The 23,792-nt window shown below is 37.8% G+C and overlaps 1 protein-coding gene across 1 annotated transcript in view; it reads right to left on the bottom strand.

Moving 5' to 3' along the window:
- Positions 1-23,792, bottom strand: part of SYNE2 (spectrin repeat containing nuclear envelope protein 2) — a 3,814,665-nt gene that overhangs the window by 2,332,249 nt on the left and 1,458,624 nt on the right. Inside the window, exon 44 of the mRNA XM_044073561.1 lies at positions 4,111-4,245. Coding sequence (XP_043929496.1) covers positions 4,111-4,245 — 135 coding nt within the window. The remainder of the gene's footprint in view (positions 1-4,110; positions 4,246-23,792) is intronic.

Here is a 23,792-nt window from a genome sequence, read left to right on the forward strand (position 1 = left end):
ATACTAAAATCAAAGTAGATTGCATTGAAAAAGAGCTATGCAAAACGGTTTCAAGCAAAGCACAGGGATGAGATGGAATTAGAAATAATGACAAGAGAACACTTCAGCAAGAACTTACAGTACCATAACATCTATTACTTACTAGGTCATATAAATACGGGAAGATTCCTCTGGATCGGAGAACTGTACTTATTAAAACTGTCTTTAAGGAAAAGGGGAGTAGGACAAACCCAGAGTCATACAGAACCTTACATCTACATTGATGCTGTGGAAAAATAACAGAGAAGGTAATATTGGATACGTTATTGTCAGAACTGGAAAGGCTGGGACTTGAAACCATATATATGAATGCATATGTTGAAAATAGATCTATTACCACCTGTAACATGATGTTCTATAATAATACATTAAGAGCTATGAATGAAAAGTTGTGCTGTGATGTAATTTACATAGATTTCACTTCAGCATTTTACAGGGAACAACTAGGTATTGATGTACTCCTGATAAGATAGATAGCTGCACAGCTTACATATAGGACATGGCAAGTATCATACAGCAAATGCACAGGTGAATTTTGAGGTTACAGTCAGGATGTCTCACAGGTCTCCATCCTGAGCCCATACTTGTTTAGATTGCATCTTTCAGCTCCATCTTTTTCATCTGAGGTGTTCTACAGTCTGTATGCAGATGACATTGAAAATGGATAAAGTGATTACATGTGTTATACAGATAGGGCATGTCTGGAAAAGAACTTGACTAAATTGACCAGTTGGGCACATAAGAATAATATGCTGATATATACATCAAAAACTAAGCATATGAGATTTGGGAGACATAAATTGAAAGGTGAATATTTAATACAGCACACAGTGATTGAAACTGTAGATTCATTTAAGGACCTAGGTATATGGGTAGATCCAGCTTTGAGTTTTTCTAATCATATCAAAGAATTATAACTTTTATAAAAAAAATTATAAAGTCTAGGAAATCAGAAATGATGAAATCATTGTTTGTCAGTTATATTAGACCCAAATTTGACTATGTAATAACAATATGGAAACCTTATAAGAAAACAAACATCAGTAAACTGGAAAGAGTACAACAGAAATATGCCAAGGGCATCCATGGATCTAAACATTTAAATTATTATAAAAGATTAAAACATCTGAACTTATACAATGTCTCATTTAGATATTTAAGAGGAGACCTTATTCAGGTATATAGGGCATTTAGAGAACTATCTCTGGGATTGTTTTGGCTTATCAAAAAGTAGCAGAGAATCATCCGACAACCTATGTAGAAGATTCTACAGGAATGAGAAGTGTACTAATTGGTTCTCTGACAGAGTAGCTGATGAGTGGAACAGACTACCAAATTACATTAAAACAAGCACTAGTTTAGATATTTTTAAGAACAACCTTGGCACTTATTATGGGAACAACTGTTTGGTATATTGGCTGGCTAGAAGGCTATTAATGCCCATGATTGAAATATTTTTATGTATGTATGTATATATGTATATAAGAAGCAAAGCCCTGATCCGTTCTAGTATTTGATATCTGAAGCATTTAAGGGACATCCAGTCCTGCTTTGTATGCTGAAGGTTGTCTAGGATTATCTATTTCCCATGAATTTATTATTTATCAGTTTACATCTGATGTTAAATATTGTCTCTTTTACATCTTGCTTCCGAGTATATACCAATTAAATGACAATAATTAATATTTTTCTTATTAAATATATATAAACATAACTACTGTCTTAGTGTACTGCAGAGTAACCAGCTTTCAGCACAGCACTTTGCAATTCTCTTAATGGCTTACATCAGTAGTTATTGCTCAGCATATGTTGAACGTGAATTATTCAGAGGGTGTCACTGAAAGTAAACATTCTTCCATTATCACACTGCTGCACAGGGTAGTACAATGGCTGTAAAATAAGATTACTGCCTAAAAGCTCCAAAGTTCAATCTTGGTCTCCTCCTCATTGTCTGCGTGGAGTTCACATGGTCTATCTGTTTGCATTTTCTCTGTGCAGTCCGGTATCTTTGAGGATGTTCAAGCCACCTTAACTAGTAAAACACTCCACTGAACAAAATGCATATATGTATAATTTCTGATGAAGTCTTGTATTTGCAAGGATGAAAGCACTAAACTTGTCTTATTAAATTTGTATTTGTTACATATATACATTTTTTTCAGTGGAGTTTTTTTTTTTTTACTAGTTAAGGTGGCTTGAACATCCTGGAGGGTTGGCAAAGTGCACTTTCTTTGGTTACTGGTTTTATACTGCACTTTGGGTTGCATTGTTCATTGGTTTAGTCTGGTATCTTCCCAAAAACATGCTGATTAATTGACTATGGCAAACATTCTACTTATTTTTTTTTCATCTAGGTCATGGCAGTACCCTTTTAACAAAAGATGGCTACATTAATAACACAACAGTCAAAAATGATAACTTTCTCATTCATTTCTATAATATACACTGATTCACAAGGCTCAGATTATTACTGTTTTTCAATGTGTTTTTGACATAATTTGTTCTTGGTTTCAAGCTTTCAGTCTATGTAACACACAATAAATTATCTGAACTTGTTGCTCCTTCTAGGTACCTATCCAAATGTTACCCTCAAATGCTAAAATTATTATTTACTGGGAGAATTAACATTAACTCATTCACTCCAATGGAGTTCAGGAAGTTTGCACTGTAACTTCCGATGGGTGGAGCCTAAGCGTTTTGACAGAATCAAATTATGTCCTTACATTTGAAATGACTGTTCATACCTCTGGAACCATAGGGGTTATGAAAGAAGTATAAATGGCAAACTCTTCAGCACAAATTATTTTTGTAGTATAAGTATTCTTTAGGTTCTAGGTCACAAACCAAATTTTATAAGTCACAGTAAACACAGTAACTTATTACATTTGTAATATTTTGTAAACAACTTAGCAACCACTCAAGTTACACACATACCTTCAGCAGCATTTTATTCATCTAACTAAGAGCTTTCACATAAGGCTGTGGTGGTGCAGCGGTTAACGTTGTCACCTCACAGCAAGAGGTTCTCCTGTTCGATTCTCAGTTGGAGCGCTTTCTGTGTGGAGTCTGCATGTCCTCCCTGCGGTCGCGTAATGCTAAAGACATGCAGGTAGGTGCGAGCGTGAATGGGCGTGCCTTTTGTGAAGGTTGGGCATCGGGCTGGCAACTCGGCACTGTAAAAATCCACTGCCAATCATGAGCGGACTGGAGTTCCGCTGTGGTGACCCCTAACTGGGAAAAGCCGAAAGAAGACACAACTAAGAGCTTTCACATGAGGCTAAGGAGTTTTGTCTGTGCTACTTGGTTGAGATATTTGGAAAAATGTAAAAATTATATCTATATAAATTAATATCATAAAAACAACTGTTAATATCAATTTACCTGCACTAGACAGAGTAAAATATTAATGCAATTGTGTTGGCCATTGTGTAAGCAATAAGATGAAATCTTTTAAATCCTTGTACATAACATGGTTTTGGAATTACTGATGCAAATATGAACGAGCAATATTTGATGTCTAGAGGCATCAGTAAGAGTTAACCGCAGATGCAACTGTAGGCATCACTCGGATGTAATGAGTTAAGGTACCTTAAAGTTGGATGATTCAAAATAGTAGAGGTGAAAAATAATTTTTTTAGGAAAACAGCCATGTATAGATGTTTGTATTTTTTCATGACAGCCCAATATCTGCAAACTATAGCAGTTCATGTAATATAAGCACATATGTATACACAGGTACTTCTGTCCTAAGCACTCATTTGCAGACTTCTAACTCCACTAGGGACACTCTTCAAGTCTAGCTTCCAGTCTGGGTTACAGGCTTTATGTTCTTTTAGCTCCTCCCATAGATGACAAAGAGGATACAGCTGGGCAACAGTCCTTCAGCTTACCTTTCCTATCCCTTCTAAGAAGTCTGACACTTTTTTCTTACTTCTGTACATCTATATCATAACTGAGCAATTAAAATGTTTAAACTTTGTAAAGAGAGGACTAACGGAAAAAAATCGTCAATCTACATACATGATCATTTCATTAACTCTCCAGCTTAGTTCAAACACTTTTAAACTGTACCTGTTCATTCAGCGGTACTGAACATGCAGGTTTCCCCGTGGCCATTTCTTTGTCTGTTTTTGTGTGATCTTCTAATGTAGCTTCACTCTGTTGTTCCTGCTTTGATATGAACAAATGGTGCAGGTTGAGGAGATCCTAAAACAAAAGTACATATAATGTCTCAAGCTATGTGGTTGTGATAAGCAAAAACATTATAATAAACATAGTAGCTGAGATTAAAACTGGATTCCTCACAGCAAGGAGATGCAACATTATTACAAGGAAGAACACAGCCAAATACATAAGCAATGCTCTCTGTTGTTAATCAGTTTCTATATGCATAAGCGTCTTCACTGCCAAGAGGAAGTGACACCAGACTTGAAAAACAGATATATTTAAGTTTGGGCCCCTTCTATATTTCAAACAATAAATACTAGGAAAATGATCCTCCAAGCCTTATTAGTCACCAGTTTTCACGTTTACTGCAAGGCAGTACAATAATATGAATCCTAGCAGTATTTTTAAAAAGCATATGTGAGAAAAAAGAAAAAGTTAAAACAGACCTTCACAGAAGGGAATTGTCTTTGGGATTTATTGACTTGGTGGCTTTGCTGCCTCACAGCAAGAGGTTCTCCCGTTCGATTCTCGACTTGGGTTGGGAGTGCCTTCTGTGTGGAGTCTGCATGTCCTCCCCGCAGTCGAGTGGGCGTTTGAAAGACATGCGTTGAATGGGCGTGCCTTCATTGAAGGTTGGGCGTCAGGCTGGCAACTCGACACCATAAAAATGAACTGCCAATCATTAGCAGACCGGAGTTCCACTGTGGCGACCCCTAACCGGGAAAAGCCGAAAGACAAACAACAACATGTGATTCTTCAGGTTAAAGCTACTGTCGGCTGTATAACTCAGAAGAAGAACAACATCACACATCACAACAAAGAATACCTAGTCAAATTATTAAAAAGCTATAAGGCATCAGAAAGTACTAATCATGTTTCCAAAACATCGAAACAAACAGTAAAACAAAATTACAAGACAGCATTGAGTAAATCAAATAAAATATTTTTAACAATAATCTAAGACAGCAGTTGTAAACAGTTGTAAACAGGATGGGGAAGCTTGCTCCAACTGGCCAAACAGGCATGCAAATAAGTACTTTACTTCTGTACATTTCTAAGCCTAGTCTGTTTTAGCAATGCACATTTAGGATGATGAAAACTGAAAAAAAAAAATGAACACAGAGCAGTCTGGCACTGGCTGTCTATCGAGTCACTACAAGAATCAGCATTGGATGGATGCATGCATGCATGGATGAACTAGTACTACAAATAAAGTACACCATTTGGGGAAAAATATATTACTACGGCTGATTCTTGGCTGAATGGAGTGTATGACAGGGACTGTGGCTGTAAGTGAATTTGTTAAGATGGCTGAAAGCAGTGCAAGACCTATCCCTGTGCTGATCACTGGTTAAGGAGAATATTCAATACACTGCAATGCAAAAAATGACTTCTATCCCTAAGTTACAGTATTCCATATGTTCATTATAGTACAGAGACATGAGCAGCTGTGCTTCCCAACAGATGAGAAAGTGATAACTCTGGATTAAGTATTATGCGGTAATGATGCTTTGGGTAAGGTTTAATTTCTGTATGTGCCTGTTTAAAGTCAGAGACATGTATTTAGTTTCTACTCATTTATGGCTACTTATTGTCACTAACTGTGTGAAAGTGTGAGCTCATGAACAAACAACACCTACATATTTCAATAAGCTACCAGAAAACTAGCTGACACATTTATTTAAACATTACAAAATAATGTTATAATTTGGGAAGTTTCAATTAATAAATATCTTAGCCACTATGTGGTAACTATAACATGTAAAATCTTTGAGCCTCAAGTATTCTGCCATATCCTCTCCCCTTAACATATCATCATGCAATTAACCTGCAGAACATGGCAGCAGATGAAGGTATCATTGTAAATGCATCAAAACCTTTCAAATAAAAGCTAAATGTACATATGCAACTCTTTTCCATAACACCATACAAATACAGGAACTTCATAACACAACACTATAAGAGGACTTTAGGATAAAGCTAAACAAACATGACTTTAGGATAAAGCTAAACAAACATGATGATCACAAAAATTATGCTTGATGCACGATTTACAGAGACGTGGTCTTCTAGATGGAGAAGAAGTTGATGACTGCATCCTGTTTCCACAGGATTTATTACCAGCAGCACTAACACTGACACTAGCATGTTAGGCGTAAGAGTGTGCTCACTTTGCATCAGCATCTATGCTATCTGTGGGGGGAAATCATCTTTTCTCATTCCAAGTCATTTAAAAAAAACATCAGTTTCAGAGACAAAAATGTGCTTGCTCATCCAACAAATCAGATTTCCACCCTATATCCCTCATCTAGGTAAGTTGCTTGAAAAAGTACAACACCACTTACTAGTTTCTTTTTCAAATATAATATACAAATATTACACCAACATGGGTTCATAAAACACAGAAGTATACAAACAGACTTAACACACGTTTCCAGATAAAATACACACAAACACAAACCAAGGTGCAAAAAAAAACAAAAAAGAAAACAGGATGCAATTCACCCACAGTAGGATGCAGAAGTGCGTTTTTTGCATTATGTGGTGTATTTAGCTAGCTGTGGATCCTGCATTTCTTTTTACATGGGGAAAACTATTAGAAAGTTGAAGGATCGGATCAGGGAACGTTGTTAAGATATTAAAAGTAGGAGGACAACTAAACCACTGTAGAAACAGTCCGTCCTTTGCCCCTAATACAAGAAATTTACTTTTTTTGTTATAGAAATAATTATTAATTCCCCTTTGTGCGGCACTGCTGACACTTTATTAGAATTAAAACAGAAACAGTTCATTTTACAAGAAAAGACCCCAAGCTGTTTTAGTGTAAAAAATGTTTTAATCTCTACCTTTGTGCAAACACTTCATCAGAAAGATCTGATCAAACAATACAACTGGTTTATATATATATATATATATATATATATATATATATATATATATATATATATATATATATATATATTAATCAATTAACCATAGTTAAAACAATCAGTTTTAGACCTTTAGTTTCCTTCTTGCTAAAAAACATTTTATGTTAACATGTTCATTCAGACCAGGGGGATTTTCAGCACACAAACTTATTTGCCAACACACTTCTCTAGTTTCAGTTTCATTTCTGAAGTTAAACCCTCTTCTATCTATTATTACTTTTTCAAGAACTGTAAACAATAACTTACTAAAATTCTTACATACTTTTGAGTGCTTGTAAAGTACATTGTTTACATCCTTATTCTTAATAGCCCTTTACATGTTCTTGAATCCTGTCTCTCAGCCTTCTTGTAGTCATACCTACACAGAATGAATCACAGGCTGAGCACAGTGCAAGATGAAACACTCCAAAAGTATTACAACTATACCTTTCCTTAAAATCTATGTTATAATTTAAATGGGGAAAAAATCACAAAAGCACCTTTGTGTATGAATCTACAACTGGAACAACCATGACATTTTTATGTCCCTTTGCTTTTACTACTAAAAGCCCGGGGAATTCTAGTATCTGATTTTTCAAGCATTTGTTTAACACTACGTGTTTTAATGTTAACAAATTGTGGTATATTTCCCAAAGCCTGACTTAACTCTTTATGACTGTTAATAATCCTCCCGTTTTGTGTAATAATATTCCTGATGTTACGTGTCTACTGACATTTCCAAACAACACCGAGGAAAATCACTGGGAATATCCATTTAATCTGCTAGGTAGTCCATTCTTTAAAATTGATGGAAACAGAGTCTTCCTTTTACTGGAGACTTCAATGGCAGCCTGATTTAATGGTTCTACAGGGTATCCCCTTTCCACAAATAATTGAGTAATAAATTTCAGTTCTGTTTGGAAGACACTAACATTACTAATCATATGTGATGCCCTTATAAATTGCCCTCTAGGAATGTTACATTTCATACAACTAGGATGGTTGCTAGTCCAATGTAAGTAGCTATTAGAAAAAGTTTATTTTCTAAAAATGTTACTATTAAAACTACCACTCAAAGGATCCCAGGTAAGTTCAACATCCAAAAAACTGACTTTATGACCGACACAACCCAATGTAAAAGACAATAACTCAGACGTACTATTTAAACTACCCATGAAAGCTTCAACATTAAATTGACCCTTTGTAATAAAAAACAGGTCATCTACAAACCTGTTATAAAATAAAATGTCCATGTAACCTACAATACTCGGTAACTGTTCACATTCCCACCATCCTAGTACCAAACTTGCATATGCTGGAGCTACACTAGCCCCAATTGCAACTCCCTTACTTTGTTTATATTTGTCGTGAAAAAAGAAAAAAATTATTATTCAATACCATTTCTAATAAATTACAGTTAATATTTACTTGTTCAGCTGACACGTCACTATATTTGCTTAAATAACTTCTAATACTTTCACTTCCTTCCAAAGTGGGAATGGAAGTAAACAAAGAGACTATGTCCACTGTAACTAAAGTAAAAACTTCTCAATCACCTGGTTTTTCCATTGCAAAATTTCTAACATGGTTCAAAAAAATCCCATGAATCCCGACAATATGAATTTAATTCCTGAACTTTTGTGTCTTTCGGCTTTTCCCGGTTAGGGGTCGCCACAGCGGAACTCAGGTCCGCTAATGATTGGTAGTGGATTTTTATGTACCGGGTTACCAGCCCTGACGCACAACCTTCAACGAAGGCACACCCCATTCACACAGAAGATGCTCTAGCTGAGAAAAGAACGGGACAACGTCTTGCTATGAGGCGACAATGCTACTGCAGCACCACCACTGCAGTCAATTTAATTCCTGAACTAACAGGTTTAAAATGGTATCTGAATAAATAGAAATATCTTCTGTAATACTACCTCCTGCTGACACTATAGGTCTGAAAGGGGAGTGGCTTTGGTCTTTGTGAATTTTAGGTATCCCAAACAGGATACCTATACGTGGATGTTTAATAAAAAAATAATTGTATAAAACTACATCAGTTTCTTTATTTAGAACCATACTATCCAATACTGAATATACCTGTTTATATTTACCATGAATGTCACTTATTGTTACTTCTTGATATCCATTTTCATTCTTCAGCATTGTTTCAATACTTGTATAGTAATCTTCCACATGCATTATCACTAAGCCACCCTCCTTATCAGCCTTCATTAATCTTAGATTTTTTTGCATCACATAGCTCTTTAAGTGCTTTATACTCGACATTTGATAAATTAAAATAAGGTTCGACAGTTTATCCACTCAATAAGGACCTAATGTCCCTTTCACAAAATGCTTCAAACTGATAGTAAAATGCAGTGTCGGATTATAAGTGGTAGGCCTGTTAAGGCAATACCCACTATCTCTTACTGCCACAACCTTAAAAATAAAAGCTAAATTTAACTTCCTAGTATACATTTTAAGCTGTAATATTGACTTAGTAAGATTTGAACGATGGCTCGGTATATAACCTAAGCCCAGTTTTAAAACTTTACAGTGATGTTCATTCAAGTTAAATTTACTTAAGTTAAACAACTTTGTTTGATTACAATCATCATTAACTACTTTGCCTTTACCTTGTTTGAGTATGAGCTTTGTTTTGAGCTTCTGGAGGCGCCAGCTGACTCATTACAGCCACCCCCACCGTCTCTAACTTTTTTGAATGTTCAATTGTCTCAAAATTGTCCAGCTCTCTAACACTGTCCTTGTTAGAAGTAGCACCTGTGTTTCTTGCTTTTGGAAATTCTCCATTACTGTTCCTAAAGTCAGCCGGCGTCTGTTGCACTTGCATTTGAACAGCCGTTCCACCCCTATTAGTTGATGTCATCACAGCACAAGCGTATGATTGGTTAACCTCTCTAAACCCTTTTTGATGCTGATTTAAAGGGAGATGCTGCTCAACAAAACGAGTTGGTATGGTTTTATAATTATTATTTGTATTAACTTTTTTGCTGTAACCAGTAGGAAGAATACAGGCAGTTTTGTTAGCATAAGCTACACGATCCCGCTCCAATTTCTTCATTTTGCGCTCTGCAGCAATCTTTTCATAACTATCTACTGTAGTGAGCATTCCCTCATATTGAGCTCTAGCTTCAGTAGAACTAGTGAGCACCTCTTTTAATTCAGCATCCCAAGTCTCTAGGTGAATTCGAAGCTCACTAAGTTATTATTCTTTTAAATAATGAGCTTTAAAAAGTCCAAGAGCACTTTACTGAAAAAAGAAGCTAGCTCAGTAAAGAAAAAATCTTCACTTTTTGCCCCATTAAGGACTCTGAAAATAAGTAAACCCTTCGGTACTACTTGTGCTGAAATACAGGATTCAAAGTAATGATTTTCCAAACTTACTGCCTGATATTTTTTTCAAACTTCTTTCCATTTTAACCAGAAATTCTTCCACATTCACATCATACTCTGGTTCATCAATGACTTCACTGGTCATAGCAAAAGGATTACATTCAGAATTAAGAACAGCATTAACATCACGATAATTGTCTTTTTTAAAATTGAAGCCCCTTGTTAAAATGATATTTCTAACAGGGAGATGCTTCACTGTTTCAGCTTCATCAAAGGAATCACTGGAAAGTTCTGAAAAACTATTCCATTGGGTTTTACCACCTTGTACCTTTTAATAAGAGGCTTCAATTTTACAAAAGACAATTATTGTGATGTTAATGCTATTCTTAATTCTGAATATAATCCTTTTGCTATGACCAGGGAAGTCATTAATGAACCGGAGTATGATGTGAATGTGGAAGAAATTCTGGTTAAAATGGAAAGACGTATGAAAAAATATCAGGCAGTAAGGCCAAAGAGGTGCTCTGCTTGACATGTATGGGCAGTTTACTCCAGAGTATGGGGAGTCTCTGGGTCAGGAACCTATCCCTCCAGCATGTTTTGTTTATTGTGATGACAAGATTTAGATCCCTGGAGCATGTGGCTCTGAGGGATTGGGATTTCTTTAAGTGTAGCATGTCCAACAGCTCTGGGTTTGACATGGCCTTATATGTTAAGCAGAGATCGCCTCGGAGTAGACGATATGCAACTGAGTATAGCTGGAGTTTTTTAAGGTGGTCAGCATAGGGCATCTGCTTTAGGCCTGTGATTCTTTTAGTGAGGTATTTCTGTGGCCTTTCCAGTTGTTGCAGATGTCTTGAGAGGTACATATCAAATGGGGAGTTGTATTCTATAATGGGTCTAATGAGGGATGAGTACAGTGAGACAATGACCTCCTTTTTTCTGAATGAAAAGCCCTTAGTGATGAGGTGTGCCACATAGAAGGATTTCCTACCTGTTGTGGTGATGTGGTTATTGAAGGTAAAACCACTGTCCACCTGTGTCCCTAAGTCTCTTATCACACTTTCAGTGTTTAGTGTACTGCCACCTATGTGATAATTTACGGGTACATGTTTTTTTCCCAAAGGGGATAACTATACATTTCTTGGCATTGAGCTTGAGCCCATGGCTCTGGCACCAAGCATCTGTTTCTGTAAGGCCCTTTTATAGAGTATTCACATCATTTGGGGATTCAATAATGGCTCCCAGTTTGCAGTCATCTGCGAACTTTATTAGCCAGAGTCCCTTAGTGTTGGCCTGTACTTCAGAGAAGTAGATGCCAAACAAGAGAGGTCTCAGGACTGAACCCTCAGGTACTCCACTTGTCACTTGTTTGAAGCTGTATTTAGAGTCAGCTACTTTTACAGTGTGGGTTCTGTCAGTAAGCCAGTTGGCAACCCATCGAGTGATGTAGGGATTAATGCCCAGCTTAGTAAGTTTATCTATGACTCCAGAGTGGGGGATGATGTCAAAGGCCTTGACGAGGTCCAGATAGGCTGTGTGGACTGCCTTACCCTCATCCACAGCTCTGGAGACTGATTCGAAGAAGTCAATAATGTTCAGGAGACAAGATCAGCCCTTCACGAACCCAAACTGGGTGGGGTCCAGGGTTTTAAGGTTGCCAATGTCTTTGTTTATAAGTTCCATGATAATATGTTCCATGGCCTTGCAGATCAGGATCGGCAGACTGATGGGGCGGTAGTTCCCGGGATCCAAGGTGGATCCCCCCTTGTGGATTGGGATAACTGTAGCTGTGCGCCACTCATTGGGCACAAAGCCTGAGGTGAGGGTATGATTAAATATGACACTTAGGTGAGCTGCCAGTTCATTTTGTAGTTCATGCAGTACACAGCCCGGGATGTCATGTGATCCCATAGATGCCGTATTCTTAGCTTTGGAGAGTGCGTTTTTTACCTGTGTGGTTGTTATTACCGGAATTTGGCAATTTTCCGGTATTGAGATCAGCCATTTAGGGGGTGAGAGGGGGGTGAAGCTGGCACTGAATCGATCTGCCAGGATACTGGCAATATCCCTGGGATCAGTATATTTAATGCCATTCTGTTGTAGCTCAGAGCAGATCTGAGCATTGCCATTTAGATTATTGACATAGTTATAGAATGCCTTGTGGTTGTCTTTGGAATCTTTGGCAATTTTATTTTCGTAACTAGCTTTGAAGGATTTTTATGAGGGATCGCAGCTTCTTACTGAGGCTGGCTAAGGGAGTTTTTGGCATCCTGGGATTTTCCTCTTTTCTGCAACAGTTTTTTCCTTTTGTTGTAAAGTTTGTTTATGGCAGGGGACCACCAGATTGGCTTCCCTTTTTTGGGGGAGAGCATCTTGGTTCTATTTGGGATGGCACAATTCATGCATGAGTGGATGTGCTCCTACAGTGCCTTAGTGTAGGACTCAGCAGTCGAACTTTCAGTTCCCGTCTGCATGGGTATCATGAAGTTTGTAGCTTCTAACTTGAGTAGCATGAAGTTGGCCTTGGAAAAGTTTTTTTTATGGAGGTTTTCTTACTGGGGGGTGGGGGTGGGATGTAGATTTTAAGGGTGATTAGCTTATGGTCTGACCTGACCAATGAGGGGGTGACCATAAGTGTGGAGCATCGATTTCCCATGTTGGTAATGACCAGGTCTAGGATATTGGAGCCCCTGGTGGGACTATGGATTAGTTGATCCAGGGCATTGGAATTTATGACTTCCAAGAATCGTTGGGCAAAGGTGTTGGTGCATGAGTAGTTTTCCCAGTTAATGGCAGGGTAGTTGAAATCACCCAGTATTAGGGTGATTGGTTGTATATTAATATTTTCCAGTATGTTTAGAAAGGTGTAATGAGAATCTTGGGGCATGGTGGGGGATCTGTAGCAAGCTACAATTTGGATTGCAGTCTTACCTAGTGTTAGTTGTACCTGGAGAATTTCAGACGCATTGTGTTGGGCAACTAACCTGGTGGTGTGAATATCCTTGGTGTTTTGATCCTGGTTTGGTAGCCGAAAAATGTGGTAACAGCTGTAGCCTGGTATTGCAGGGGTGCTCTCTGGAGTCTTGAACCAGGTCTCAGTTACTGCACAGATATCGATGTTCTCCATTTTTAGGAGTGCCTCGACAGAGTGCATTTTGAGGTTTAGACTTCTAGCATTGAGTAGCATTACCTTCAGATTTTTCATGCTTTTACCTGTTACGATGGTGGTTTTGTCCTTTGAACTTTGCCTAAAAAAGGCACTATAGGGGTGGCAAGAGCTTTAGCCAGTAACCTGAATCCCAAGTGCAACAGGTGCAGACCATCTCTGGCAAAGCATCGTGGTCTGTCGATCATGTCGTCCCAGGCAGACAGATACTGGATCCCCATTTGAATGACACCAGAAGCTTAGCCAATTGTTGAAGTCAATCATTTTCTCCTTATATTGTGGTATCATTCTGGGCGAAGGCAGGATGCTACTCAGGGCTAGGGTCACACTTGCCTGGGCCACATGATCCGAGAGCTCTTCCATGTCTCTTTTCATGTAGTCCAGGGAGGTACATCTCAAGTCATTCACTCCAACATGGACAATGACAGAGTCATATTTGTACTTGTTGTGGAGTGACTTGAGTGCATGTGTTATGTGGCAGATCCTGGCACCCGACAGGCAGCTCACTGTAATTTTCTCCTTGTTCAGCCTGGTGAGTGGGACATCAGTGTGTCTGACTATAGAGTCACCTATGACTAAAGTGTTAGGCACGTTGTCTTGCCTTAGGGGCTGTTGCTGGGTGGCACACTAGTGTTTGAAAGCTATATGACACTTTGGTTGTGATTGGTGTTTGTTTGCGTTTCAGCTTCGGAGGTCCTTGTTGCTTGGGCAAGTTACAGTTAAGGGCCTCCGCATATGTGGATTTAGTGTTGCTATGTGTGGGTGTTGGTGGTGTGAGTTTAGAAGGGCTATGTGTTGCTTGAGGTGTAGTGTGGGTGTTAACCTTCTCCTCTTGACTGTCTAGCACAATCTTGGGTGGAGAGAGCGTTGCTTCCAGTTTGGCTACATAAGTGGATCTCTCACAGGTTGTAGTGCTCGGTGGTAGGAGGAGAGGGTTGTCTGTGTACATGAGGCAATTGCTGCATTGCCCCAGTATGCCCAGATTCACCAGGTGGACAGGAGAAATCAACGTAAGCTGACCCTTGGACATGCCTGTTGTAGAGTGCAAAATGAAGAAATCGGAGCATGATCGTGTAGCTTATGCTAACAAAACTGCCTATATTCTTCCTACTGGTCACAGCAAAAAAGTCAATAGAAATAATAATTATAAAACTGTACCAACTCATTTTGTTGAACACTATCGCCCTTTTAATCAGCATCAAAAGGGGTTTAGAGAGGTTAACCAATCATATGCTCTTGCTGTGATGACATCATGACATCAACTAATAGGGGCGGAACGGCTGTTCAAATGCCAGTGCAACAGACGCCGGCTCACTTTAGGAACAGTAATGGAGAATTTCCAAAGGCAAGAAACACAAGTGTTGCTTCTAACAAAGACAGTGTCAGAGAACTTGACAATTCTGAGACAACTGAACATTCAAAAACCTTAGAGAAGGTGGGGGTGGCTGTAATGAGTCAGCAGGTGCCTCCAGAAGCTCAAAACAAAGCTCATACTCTGAACACGGTAAAGGCAAAGTAGTTAATGATGTTTGTAATCAAACAAAGTTATTAACTTAAGTAAATTTAACTTGAATGACCATCACTGTAAAGTTTTAAAAATGGGCTTAGGTTATACACCGAGCCATCATTCAAATCTTACTAAGGCAATATTGCAGCTTAAAATATATATTAGGATGTTAAATTTAGCTTTTATTTTTAAGGATGTGGCAGTCAGAGATAGTGGATATTGCCTTACCAGGCCTACCACTTATAATTCAACACTGCATTTTACTGTCAAACAGTTTGAAGCATTTTATGAAAGGGACATTAGGTCCTTATTGAGTGGATAAACTGTCAAACCTTATTTTAATTTATCAAATGTCGAGTACAAAGCACTTAAGAGCTATGTGATGCAAAAAAATCTAAGATTTATGAAGGCTGATAGGGGGGGGGGGTGGCTTAGTGATAATGAAGAATGAAAATGAATATCAAGAAGTAACAATAAGTGACATTCATGGTAACTATAAACAGGTATATTCAGTATTGGATAGTATGGTTCTAAATAAAGAAACTGATGTAGATTTATACAATTATTTTTTTACTAAACATCCACATACAGGTATCCTGTTTGGGATACCTAAAATTTACAAAGACTAAAGCCATCCCCCTTTCAGACCTATAGTGTCAGCAGGAGGTGGTATTATAGAAGCTATTTCTATTTATTTAGATACCATTTTAAACCCTTTAGTTCAGGAATTAAATTCATATTGTCGTGATTCATTGGACATTTTGAACCATGTTAGAAATTTTGCAATGGAAATGATAGGTAATGGAGAAGTTTTTACTTTAGTTACAGTGGACATAGTCTCTTTGTTTACTTCCATTCCCGCTGTGGAAGGAATTGAAAGTATTAGAAGTTATTTAAGCAAATATAGTGACATTTCAACTGAGCCAGTAAATATTAACTGCATTTTATTAGAAATGGTATTGAATAATAATTTTTTCTTTTTTCACGGCAAATATTATAAACAAAATAAGGGTGTTGTGATGGGGGCTAGTGTAGCCCCAGCATATGCAAGTTTGGTACTAGGATGGTGGGAATATGAACAGTTACCGAGTATTGTAGGTTACATGGACATTTTATTTTATAACAGGTTTGTAGATGACCTGTTTTTTATTACAAAGGGTCAATTTAATGTTGAAGCTTTCATGGGTAGTTTAAATAGTACTTCTGAGTTCTTGTCTTTTACATTAGGTTGTGTCGGTCATAAAGTCAATTGTTTGGATATTGAACTTACCTGGGATCCTTTGAGTGGTAGTTTTAACAGTAACATTTTTAGAAAAGAAACATTTTCTAATAGCTACTTACATTGGACTAGCAACCATCCTACTTATATGAAACATAACATCCCTAGAGGGCAATTTATAAGGACATCACGTATGATTAGTACTGATAGTATCTTCCAAACAGAACTGAAGTTTATTACTCAATTATTTGTGGAAAGGGGATACCCTGTAGAACCATTAAATCAGGCTGCCATTGAAGTCTCCAGTAAAAGGAAGACTCTGTTTCCATCTATTTTAAAGAATGGACTTCCTAGCAGATTAAATGAAGTGGATATTTCCAGTGATTTTCCTCGGTGGTGTTTGGAAAAGTCAGTAGACATATGTAACATCAGGAATATTATAACACAAAACTGGAGGATTATTAACAGTCATAGAGAGTTAAGTCAGCTTTGGGAAATAAACCACAATTTGTTAACATTAAACATTTAGTATTAAACAAAGGCTTGAAAAATCAGTTACTAGAATTACCGTGGCTTTTAGTAGTAAAAACAAAGGGACATACAAGTGTAATGGTTGTTCCAGCTGTAGAGTCATACACAAAGGTGTTTTGTGATTTTGCCCCACTTAAACTACAACATAGATTTTAAGGAAAGGTATAGTTGTAATACTTCTGGAGTGTTTCATCTTGCTCTGTGCTCACCCTGTGATTCATTCTGTGTAGGTATGACTACAAGAAGGCTGAGAGACAGGACTCAAGAACATGTAAGAGCTGTTAAGAATAAGGATGTAAACAATGCACTTTACAAGCACTCAAAAGTATGTAAGAATTTTAGTAAGTTCTTGTTTACAGTTCTTGAAAAAGTAACAATAGATAAAAGAGGGTCTAACTTCAAAAATGAAATTGAAACTAGAGAAGTGTGTTGGCAAATAAGTTTGTGTGCTGAAGTTCCCCCTGGTCTGAATGAACATGTTAACATAAAATGTTTTTTTAGCAAGAAAGAAACTAAAGGGTTAAAACTGTTGATTGTTTTTAATTACGGTTACTTGGTTAACATATATAAACCAGCTGTATTGTTTGATCAGATTTTTCTGATGAAGTGTTTGTATGAAAGTGTAGATTAAAACATTTTTTACGCTAATACAGCTTGGGGTCCTTTGTTGTAAAGTGAACTATTTCTGTTTTTAGTTGGGTTATGTTCATTGGCTCCTAAAGTGATTTTTTTGACTTTATTAGAATTATGTGACTTAAGTTGGCAGCTAAGACTTAATGCTTTAGCTGCTCTGGGGCTCAGTGATGTTTCTTCCTTGAATAGTGTGCTTACGTTTAGAGAAGCCTGTATATGAAAGTGTGTTCCACACGTTTTGTAGATGTATTCTAGCCTGGTGTTCATTTTAACCTGCACTTTGATTTTTTAAAGGTTTTTATTCATCTTTTTTATAAGGGTGTGATTTTATGTATGACATCATAATTTATTCCAACTGGCAGTTTGTTATTGGACCAAGGAGTGTTTTTAAGTACTGGTTTTCACATCAGGAAGTATTACTCTAATGAAATTTTTTTGTTATTTAAAAGATGAAAGCGCCCAGTATTCTTTTTAATAAACGGTTGTGGTTGTATCATCACAACGATCCCCGTTTTCTTTTCTGTTTTTTGTTTTGTTAGTAATTTTATTTTTGTGTTATTTACAAATCAAGATGCCCCTTACAAGCGTCCTGTTTATTGATTTCAGTAAAACTTTTAACTTAGTCAGCCGTGACTTTGTCATTACCTTCCACCATAGATGACTTTTCCAGCTACCTCACAAATAAAACTTCTGCAATTAAATGCAACACCTTTTCACCTCCCAAAAATAATTAAATGCAATCACCAACGCTCATTTCTTACTCCCTACTCTTTTCCACATATTCATTAATTCTCTACCTATAGTCTTCCAACTGTCAAATTGTATGCTGATGACCTTGTTAATATGAATCAGCAGTCTACCAATCCAAACTACCAGTTGATCTTCTATCAGGCAACCACTTGAAGTAAAAACACACAAGTGTAGCACTCTGCTTGTACACACCATGTTATGGTCCTCTACATCACATAAAATAAACCCCAACAAAATGGACTAATGTCCCATTATTCTTCAGTGCTAAACAGCACAGTGCAGACCTGGCTTTATGTATGCCAAGTAATACACCCTGTACACCAAAATGCATTAGCCCCTCTCTTAGATGTAAACTCACTTGGACTACTGCATAACTTTTCATGGTAAAAGAGAGCCAAGCTTAAGATTAGGTAACCAATTCTTCTTCTTCTTCTTCTTCTTTCGGCTTTTCCCGGTTAGCAGTCGCCACAGTGGATCACCTGTCCGCTCATGATTGGCAGTTGAGTTTTATGGTGTTGAGTTGCCAGCCCGGTGCCCAACCTTCCATGGAAGGCACACACACGCACGTACACACTCACACCTAGGGTCAATTTAGAGTGTCCAATCCACCTACAACATGTCTTTGGGATGTGGGAGGAAACCGGAGCACCCGAAGTAAACCCACGCAACCACAGGTTATCTGCTGTGGTGACCCCTAACTGGGAAAAGCCAAAAGAAGAAGAAGATTAACAGACATACTGCTTGAGAATAATATTTATTTTCATTCAATTATAGACAATCTGAGGAGCAGTTATGGGTGTAAGAGCTGCACCAGCGTATGCTAACTGGGAACTAGGTTGGCAGGAAAACACTTTTATGCACATCTTAGTACGTTCCAGAACAAGTCATGTTGTAAAATATTTGTATAAGAACTTTTTTTAATACAGGATGGTAATCTAGATGACGGTCATGAATTTATTAAAGAACTGAACTGCAGCACAATTTTTTTTTTTTACATTTTGTTTTGGGAGATTTTGGTACATCAGTTACTTTTTTAGACTTAAATATTCAGACAAGTTTTGATAATAATACTTTCAATAGTGCTATTTCTAGAAAGTCCACATTTGGTAATCAGCATTTACACTCAGAAAATGCTTGTTCAAATTTTGTGAAGAGGAATATTCCAAAAGAACAAATGATCAGAGCTTCTAGACTTTTAATAGATGACAATAAATATGTGAAGGAAATTTATTATATAATCAAGATGTTTTAAGAGAGGTACTACAAGTTGGAACTGTTATATAATACAACAGAAGAAGCAAATGAAAATAAATATGTAAATATTTTCCTCTTTTGACCACTGATACCCCTGTTGTATTGGTGTGTATTAACAGAGATTATACAACGACCCCCCATTAAATATTCAAAAACATGTACGCTGATTGGTCAGCGTGCACGTTGTAAATCAGAGTTATAGTAATGGAAAAAGGTCCGGTCGCCTGGACTTTTTCCCATTACTATAACTCTTTTTATTACAGCAATGGAGAACGCAAGATCTCCGTTGCTTTACACTGTCTCACTATGTTAAATGAGTTTTACATAGCGAGACAGCTTTAAAAAAGCAACGGAGATCTTGCTTTCTCCGTTGCTTTTTTCAAAACTGTCTCGCTATGTTAAATGGGTTTAACATACCCAGACAGCTTTAAAAAAGCAACGGATATTCTCCATTGCTTTTTTTAAAGCTGTCTAGCTATGTTAAACTCATTTAACATAGCGAAACAGTTTTTAAAAAGCAACGGAGATCTTGCTTTCTCCATTGCTTTTTTCAAAACTGTCTCGCTATGTTAAATGAGTTTAACATAGCCAGACAGCTTTAAAAAAGCAACAGATATTCTCCGTTGCTTTTTTTAAAGCTGTCTCACTATGTTAAACTCATTTAACATAGCGAGACAGTTTTTAAAAAGCAACGGAGATCTTGCTTTCTCCGTTGCTTTTGCCCACAGCTCTGATGTACTGCGTAGGCATGCGCATGCGCAGTACATCAGAACTGCCTAGAATACCAGACAGCTGCGGAAGGGCAGCAAGGAGGCATTATACAATGCCATTATTTAAGAAAAGTAATTATTTTTTTTTCTTAAATAATGTCATTAGATAGCAATAACCACTTCTGGGTGTGGTAATGCTGGATTTCCCCACAGTTGGCTTTGTTTGGCCACCGGCCGCACGTGACCAAACCACACCAACCATGGGTAAATCCAGCATTACCCACACCCAGGCGTGGGTTATTGCTATATTATCCTAGTTATAAAACAACAACAAAAAATATGAATACAGCCTTTGTCCTGGACATCTCTGTAGACTTTTTTAATATAAAAAAATGTTTAAACAGCAATTGGAATATTATTGTTGGCAACTCAGAACTGTTTTCTGTTATTGGAGACCGTCTGAATGTTGTATGCAAGAATACCAGTTCCTTGAAATATACATTGGAACATATGACTACTGGGGTTCCTAGGCCCCACATGGATAAGAGTAATGGCACTTACAAATGTGAGGAATGCAACAGATGTAGGTTCAGTTTTGAAGGACCTAAGATTTACATTATATGACTAAATATGGCCGTGAGAACTACAGTACATCATACATGCGATTCAAATGGATTTATTTATATTATCCTTTGCTCCACTTGTGAAGGATTTATGTGGGCTTAATAACAGATTTTTAGTTAAAAGAATTAGGGGAATGAAAACAAAGGATACAAATAATGCACTCTACCATTCAGTATAATGTGAAGGGTTTAAAAATGTTATTTTTTGTTCTGGATCATGTTTTAGAAGACTAAATGGGTAGAGATTATTTAAATCAATAAACCAAAAAGGTGGCCTCTGCTGTGCAATCGAATGACTAATAATAAACGCACATATCACTGAGTCCAAACTCTCCACCAAGGGAATTCAGCAGAATAACAGATGCTATTCATCAAAAATGTATAAAAACAATTTAATTAACTCCAGTTAAGCGCTTTCATTCACAGCATGAACTTCGTGTATAGTGTTTGTTATTCTGCCACATTTTCTTACTGGAGTCTAAACTCACTGCTGTGTGTGTTACGGATTACTTCAATCAGTTGGAAAAAAAGAGACTGCAATTATACTTGAATACGAACAAGCACCCAGGACTAAACAGTGTTATTGTTTTTTCAAAGAATCTGGATTGCATAAATAGATATTAACAGTTAATAGATATTTTTTTGTATTCAATGTACATAATGTGATATATTTAAGAAAAAAAACATGGTACGTGACTTGCTGGGTGATGTTTTTAGTCTATTTAAATGAAGTATGGATCAAGCAGTGATTGTTCTGAAGACGTCTTACGTATTTTCAGATGAAAGTGTTTAATGTGTATTAAATTAGTTTACCATAACCACATTGCTTCACAAGTGATTTTGGCTTGGGTTGTATATGATTTCCTTGTGGCAGTTTCCTCTGATTTGTTTTCGTACTATATTTCTGAAGTTAATGACAGCCTACAAATCATTTTGGCACATACTTTTCTGACAGGAAAGTTGACATTAAGGGACTATGGGTAACCAGAATATGCTGAAGATAGCAACGTGAGGGGCAGTTATCAAGCACAATTCTGATACTCACATTCTCAATGGCTGGACCAAATGAATTCTTGATGGGTCAGTCATGGGATTACCCCAACACCAATTCAAGCATCAGCACTGTATACAATATATATTTTTCTTGTTTTATTTTTTACTCTTATTTCCCCTACTCTCAATCTTGTGTTTACTCGTTATTTCTCCTGTCTTCCTTATCTACACCACTTATTACCGCTAACAAATACTTATTTCTCACTCTCCCTTCCTATCCTCTCCTCCTCATCAAGCACTATTTGAATGATCCACTCTGACATTTGCTTTGAGTGAGGAATAAACTCATACACTTGTAACATGTTTCAATGCTACACAATATTGTATTTATCTTGTTTTATTGATGGTATATGTGTATTCTACATGTTGTATGTGTGTTAATATTTGTATTAATCTATGTATTTACCACATGTTGTAATAAGATGATAGTTTTCGTATATACATATATACCTACCACAACAGCAGACCAAACACATAAACACACAAAAACATACTCGGAGGCTCTAAATAAAAATCTGCCTAAGCAGCAGAGACCTCCAAAGCAGACACCCAAGCAACCGCTACCCCAAAACAAAACACGTGCAACACATATCTCACAAAGCCAGTGTGCCGAACAGTCACAGCCCTTAAGGCTAAACAACACACCTGATACACTTGTAATAGGTGACTCTATCATCAGGCACACTGACGTCCCGCTCACCAGGCTGAACAAGGAGAAGGTCACGGTGAGCTGCCTGTTGGGCACTAGGATACGCCACATAACACAAGCACTCAGGTCACTCCAAGGCAAGTACAGATATGACTCAGTCATTGTCCATGCTGGTGTGAATGACCTGAGACGTACCTTCCTAGACTACATGAAAAGAGACATAGAGGAGCTCTCTGAGCATGTGGCCCAGGCCAGTATGACCCTGACCTTGAGTAGCATCTTACCCTCACCAAGAATGATGCCACAATATGAAGACAAGATGATCAATTTCAACAATTGGCTTAATTATTGGTGTCATTCAAAGGGGATCCAATGCCTGTCAGCCTGGGATGACATGCTCGACAAGCCACGATGCTTCGCTAGGGACGGCTTGCACCTGTCACCCCTGGGCTTTCGGATATTGGCAAAGGCTCTTGCTACCCCATAGTGCCTTTTAGGCAAGACTCAAAAGACAAACCCACCTCCATAGGTATCACAAGGGATAAGAAACTAAGAGTAATGCTACTCAATGCCAGAAGTCTAAACCTCAAGATGCACGCACTCGAAACTCTCCTTAGCATGGAGAAAATCGATATCTGTGCAGTAACAGAAACCTGGTTCAAGGCTCCCGAGAGCACCCCAGCACTACCAGGTTATACCTCATACCATGCTTTTCGGCCCCAAAACTTGGACCGACCCACAAAAGGAGGGTGAGTATCAATATTCGTCAAAGATACCCACACCTCCAGGTTGGTGGCACAGCACGAAGCATCAGAGACTATCCATGTGCAACTAACAGTGGGTAAAACTGCCTTCCAGTTTATAGCCTGCTACAGACCACCCTCCCTAACCCAGGAACCCCACTCGGCCTTCATGAGAACACTGGAAAATATGAAGGTCTCTCCAAACACCATTATATTGGGCGACTTCAACTACCCAAACATAGACTGGGAGCATTACTCTAGCTCCAACACCCTAGCCCAAAGGTTCCTAGAATTTATAAACTCAAATGCTATGGAACAACTTGTTACCACTCCCACAAGAGGGGAAAACATACTGGACCTGATCATCACCAACATGGGGACTCTATGCTCCAGACCAGAAGTGTATCCCTCACTGGTAAGATCAGACCATAAACTAATCTCACTGGATGTTCACATCCCGACACCACCCCCTGCCCAGAAAACCACAGTGA

Source organism: Protopterus annectens, chromosome 6.part0, assembly GCF_019279795.1.
Source record: "Protopterus annectens isolate FY-2018-M chromosome 6.part0, PAN1.0, whole genome shotgun sequence".
In the NCBI taxonomy this organism is placed as follows: domain Eukaryota; kingdom Metazoa; phylum Chordata; order Ceratodontiformes; family Protopteridae; genus Protopterus; species Protopterus annectens.